General features: G+C 36.9%; 1 protein-coding gene across 1 annotated transcript; it reads left to right on the forward strand.

Annotated features, from left to right (window-relative positions):
- Positions 1 to 897: 897 nt before the first annotated feature.
- LOC147408620 (lysine histidine transporter-like 8) lies at positions 898 to 4,354 on the forward strand. Its single transcript, XM_086420019.1, has 5 exons — positions 898 to 1,337; positions 1,573 to 1,706; positions 1,893 to 2,317; positions 3,439 to 3,570; positions 3,690 to 4,354. Exons 1-5 carry the CDS (start codon positions 964 to 966, stop codon positions 4,173 to 4,175), a joined length of 1,551 nt encoding a protein of 516 aa, XP_086276145.1. The 5' UTR covers positions 898 to 963; the 3' UTR covers positions 4,176 to 4,354.
- The last annotated feature ends 538 nt before the right edge of the window (positions 4,355 to 4,892 follow it).

Raw genomic sequence — 4,892 nt, forward strand, 5'->3', positions numbered from 1 at the left:
TTGCAAATCATTGAGATGAATCGGCACCTTTCCATCCCACTATTGATATAGTACAATTTTCATTGATGAAATAATGGCTCTAGAGGGTCGTTGATGGTGCGGATCCCAAAAATGATTAATTATGGCTTCCCAAGATCATTGGATAGGAGTAACGGCACTATCAAATTATGATTTAAACTCTTTGACCAGTCTCTAAGCTTAAGATCTGAATCAACTTTATGCACCAAAGAATTTTGGCCCATACCACAGCAATGCCTAATGACAAGTAAACAACAAACTTTACTCACATTTTAGAGATCTGGAGATGTTTGTGACAACAAAAAGATCATCCAACAATTATCAATCAGCACCGTTCAATTGTTGGGCCAGCTGCTCAGATTGATCCTATTCCAAAATTCATACTGTTGGGATGACATGTTAGTAACTATCCTAAAGTCCAAATATATGTATCTCATAAGGCATAGATGTTGATGATGTTGGGTCAACAATCTCCTAAAATTCTTACTGTTGGACAACACCATTTTCCTCAAAACGAAGAATTGTCTATCCACTGTGTCTCTAAGTAGAAAAAATTAACAAAAAATCCAAAATTACTTTGTTATTTTGTCCCTGACGGGTTCACAAAATGACTTGGTCAAGTCAAGCATTTCTGAAAAAGAGTAACTTTATAAGTGTTTTTTTAGTTGCTTCAAATAGTCAAACGCGTGGTTGCGGTCAAGGTGTTTAGTCAAACTATTCATAATGTCATTTTAAAATATACATGGCGGCCCAATTGAATTTCTAACATAACTGGGTCAACTTCCACATCAGCTCAAAACTATCTTCCTTCACATCCTTCAGACACTTTAAATACGTTACACCAGACGTCCTTGGTTGCAACAAATTACTACTATCTATTTATAGATAGATGGATAGATAGAGGCTAAGGAAGGACAGTTGCTTGAGTAGAGATATTTGGACACAATGGGTGAAGTGGTAGAAGAAATTTCAATCCCAATAACACCGAGATCGGCGACTGTGGCACCGGCTCCACCCATCTCTGCCCCTCCTACCCAATACAATTCCCCATCCTTGAGCCGAGCGCCTCTTCTCGAATCCTTACCACCAACGTCTGCCCCTAAAAGCCCAAAAACTTCGAGGACTCCCAACTTCATCTCTCCTATGGGTAGCCCAGTGAGGAAAATGTTAGACATGACGAAGCTCGATCCCCAAGACGCTTGGCTCCCTATCACTGAGTCAAGAAGTGGTAACGCATACTATGCAGCCTTCCATACTCTCTGTTCCGGAATTGGAATTCAAGCCCTCGTACTTCCCGTCGCGTTCACCATCCTTGGGTGGTAAGCAATTAGCCTTTTTAGTGCATTTGTGGATGATTAATTCCAAAAAACTGGTCTTGTCAATTCATTATGAGAAGTTTCATAATACATTTTCTCCATTAGCAATTCACAAATTCTATGAAGAGCAAGCGGATCTAATTGTATAAGTGTCTATAATGATTTCTTTTATTCCCATTAAAATTCGATCAATTCTTTTTTTTTTTTTTTAATTATTTATATATTTAATTTGTGGCAGGGCTTGGGCAATAATATTTCTGTCATTAGCGTTCATATGGCAGCTATACACCCTTTGGGTACTAGTTCAACTCCATGAATCAGCCGACGGGACTCGTCACAGCAGATATCTCCAGCTTTTCAATGCAACCTTTGGTATGCGTTTGGTTGCAACCTTATGCTTAAGTACAACAAAATATTGAATGGATAAAATTAACTTTGTAACCAAACAAATCAGTGGATTCCATCCTAGTGTCTTGAATGACGTATTTCATGGGACATATTAATGGTAAGTTTGTACATGTTTCAAAAACTTTATATTGATAGATGGTAACATCTCAGGTACAAAGCTCGGGACCTTGCTTGCTGCATTCCCCATCATGTATTTATCAGGCGGGACGTGTGTGGCCCTCATCATACTCTGTGGTTCAACTATGAAGGTATTCGCCCAGATCGTATGCGGAGGCATATGCAGTCATCCATTAACGACTGTAGAGTGGTTCTTGGTGTTTACTTGTGCAGCCGTTGTTATTTCTCAGCTACCCAACTTGAATTCTATTGCTGGAGTGTCGCTAATTGGGGCATTAACGGCCGTGGGTTATTGTACAATAATGTGGATGGTGTCTTTAACAGCGGGTAGGATCCCTGGCGTATCTTATGACCCAGTGCTACCCAAACCCGATATGGAACGCGTTTTCACTATCCTCAATGCACTTGGGATCATTGCTTTTGCTTTTAGAGGACACAATCTTATTCTTGAAATACAGGTAATTAATTTAATTCCCACTTTATCTATTTCTATCCAATTTATCAAACATTTTTTCACTAAAATTTGATCGATGAATTAACAGCCTAAGATGTGCTCGTGATGATTGACCAAGTCACTGGGTAACACAATGTCAAGTAGAGTCCTGATGATATGACTCGTCAGGTGGCATACTTAAATGATTTCATGACATGGACAAATTCAAAAAACCTAGATCGGTTTCTCTTGGGATACACTTTTTTTATGGGGAAGTGTATCCCGATGCATTCAGATCTATGGTATCCGAACTTGTCACGTCATAGAGTTATTTGAATATGCCACTTGGCAAGTCATGTTATCATGACTCTTCAAAGTACGGGATGTAACGAGCACCATATCCAATAGGCTTGCATAGCATCTTCTACTGTTTAGTTGACTTCGAAGTTAAAAAGGGACATATCATGTACAAACTATAGAGTTTCATATTTTTTGAAGTTGAATTTTCAACTGTTCTGCGTTTTTCTCGGAACAAGTGACGAAACTTAACGTTTTAATTCAACAGAGCTGCTATTGGCACTTCAACTTTTTACTTATTAGACAACAATTAAAATATATATATATATATATATATATATATATATATATATATAATTAAGTTAATTGTTGAAAATAAGTATAAGCTGGGGTGCCAATAGAAGCTCTTGCCCTCTCTCTCTTTTTTCATTTTTTTTTATTTATTTATTTTAAATTTCTATTTTTTTTAGGTTTAGGATTTTTATGAGCCTAAGGGAAATTGTAAATAATTATTGAAATTGTTTGAATGAGTGTTATAATGTTTTGTAATATTGACTATTAACTTAAGCCAAATCTTTGTAATATAAGAATAATTTGTTTTAGTCTTTAATTGGGGTGTGATTAATAATTTAAGAAATATTGAGGTGTAATAAGTAAAAGTTGGGGTGCCAATAGCAGATCTATAATTCAAATTGTTAAATTTTGAAGCATGAGTTTGAAAATTTTTTGAACTTGGATCATAGCCATTCATTAAAGATTAAACGATTATAAATTAAATATAACATGCAATCCTGGCAATTAATACAGTTAATTTGGGACATTTATAACATAGGACGTATCTTGTTGCAGGCCACAATGCCATCGAGTGAGAAACATCCATCCCGTGTGCCAATGTGGAGAGGATTGAAGTTTGCTTATCTTGTCATCGCGATTTGCTTATTTCCCCTTGCAATAGCAGGCTATTGGGCTTATGGACACAAAGTAAGTCTTAAATTGAAATTGAATTATTTTCTAAAAATTAAAACTTTGAGAGAATACTTATTTATTATCCAGAAATTAAAATCTAATTATATTCTCATAATTAAAATATCGACTGACAGATACCAGAGCATGGTGGAATGATGACTGCCTTGTACCAGTTCCATGCACGGGATACTTCAAAATTTGTTCTCGGATTAACAAGCTTACTTATCATTGTTAATGGCTTAAGTTCATTCCAAATATATGGAATGCCCATCTTCGACCACATGGAACACAGATACACTAGTAGGTTTCACAAGGCGTGCCCATGGTGGCTTCGGTCAGTGTTTCGGTTCTTATTTGGGTTTATATGTTTCTTCATAGCGGTAGCTATCCCATTTTTGGGTAGCTTGGCAGGTCTTATTGGAGGCCTTGCGCTACCCATCACGTTAGCTTATCCATGTTTCATGTGGATTTGGATTAAGAAACCCAAGAGATTTAGCACAATGTGGTACCTTAATTGGGGATTAGGAGTCTTAGGCATGGCTCTGAGTGGTCTATTGATTGCTGCTGGAGTGTGGGTTGTGGTGGATACTGGTATTAAAGCTAGCTTCTTCAAGCCTTAATTAGTACAACTGGAGGATAAAATCATTGGTGTTATTAATTACGTGTGATTGTACTTTGTATGGTAATGTGAACTAGAAGAAAGGAGAATGTCCATATTCTTTTCTATTCTATTCACTTGGTTTGTTATGTGTTCATATACACAAAATTAGATGCAAGAAACTTTGTTAATTATTAATCAAAATATAAAACTCAAATAACAGGGAAAAAAAAAATGAAAATCCTTAGAGAAACCCCAAAATGAGTTTACTACTAATCTAAAAAATATGAAATGGTCTCATAACAAATAGTTCCTCTACCAAGCCCACTCCGCTTCGGAAAAGGCTCCCTTTGATTTTGCCTCCTAAAGCCTAAGCCCAAACCAGAAAACAAGACATCTTCGCAACACTACAAAACCATGTTATTTGCCACAAATACCTGACCCTAGATAATTGCTAACCGTTTATTGTGAGAGCAATACTGATACTTAAAAATCAAATACACAAATCAGGGCTAGTGGACCTGATTCGATTATCAATGGGGTCCCAAGACACGATTCCAAACCCGATTCCAACACATCAGGGCAATGGTGGATCTGCCATTGTCTCTACGTTATTATTTCCAATGACTCACCAAGCTAGCCAAGGGATAGACTTGTCCAAAGCATAACTTGTGGATCAAAAATCAAAATAGTGATCGGCGAACCAAAGTCCTTCGAGGAAATCATTCATGCATAGACC

The sequence above is a fragment of the Akebia trifoliata genome, chromosome 2 (assembly GCF_017979445.1).
Source record: "Akebia trifoliata isolate Shusen 1 chromosome 2, ASM1797944v1, whole genome shotgun sequence".
Lineage (NCBI taxonomy): Eukaryota > Viridiplantae > Streptophyta > Magnoliopsida > Ranunculales > Lardizabalaceae > Akebia > Akebia trifoliata.

Coding starts and splice junctions, on each gene's coding strand:
- LOC147408620 (XM_086420019.1), top strand. CDS start 964: ATGGGTGAAGTGGTAGAAGAAATTTCAATCCCAATAACACCGAGATCG. Junction 1,338..1,572: donor GCGTTCACCATCCTTGGGTG/GTAAGCAATTAG, acceptor AATTTGTGGCAG/GGCTTGGGCAATAATATTTC. Junction 2,318..3,438: donor ATCTTATTCTTGAAATACAG/GTAATTAATTTA, acceptor ATCTTGTTGCAG/GCCACAATGCCATCGAGTGA.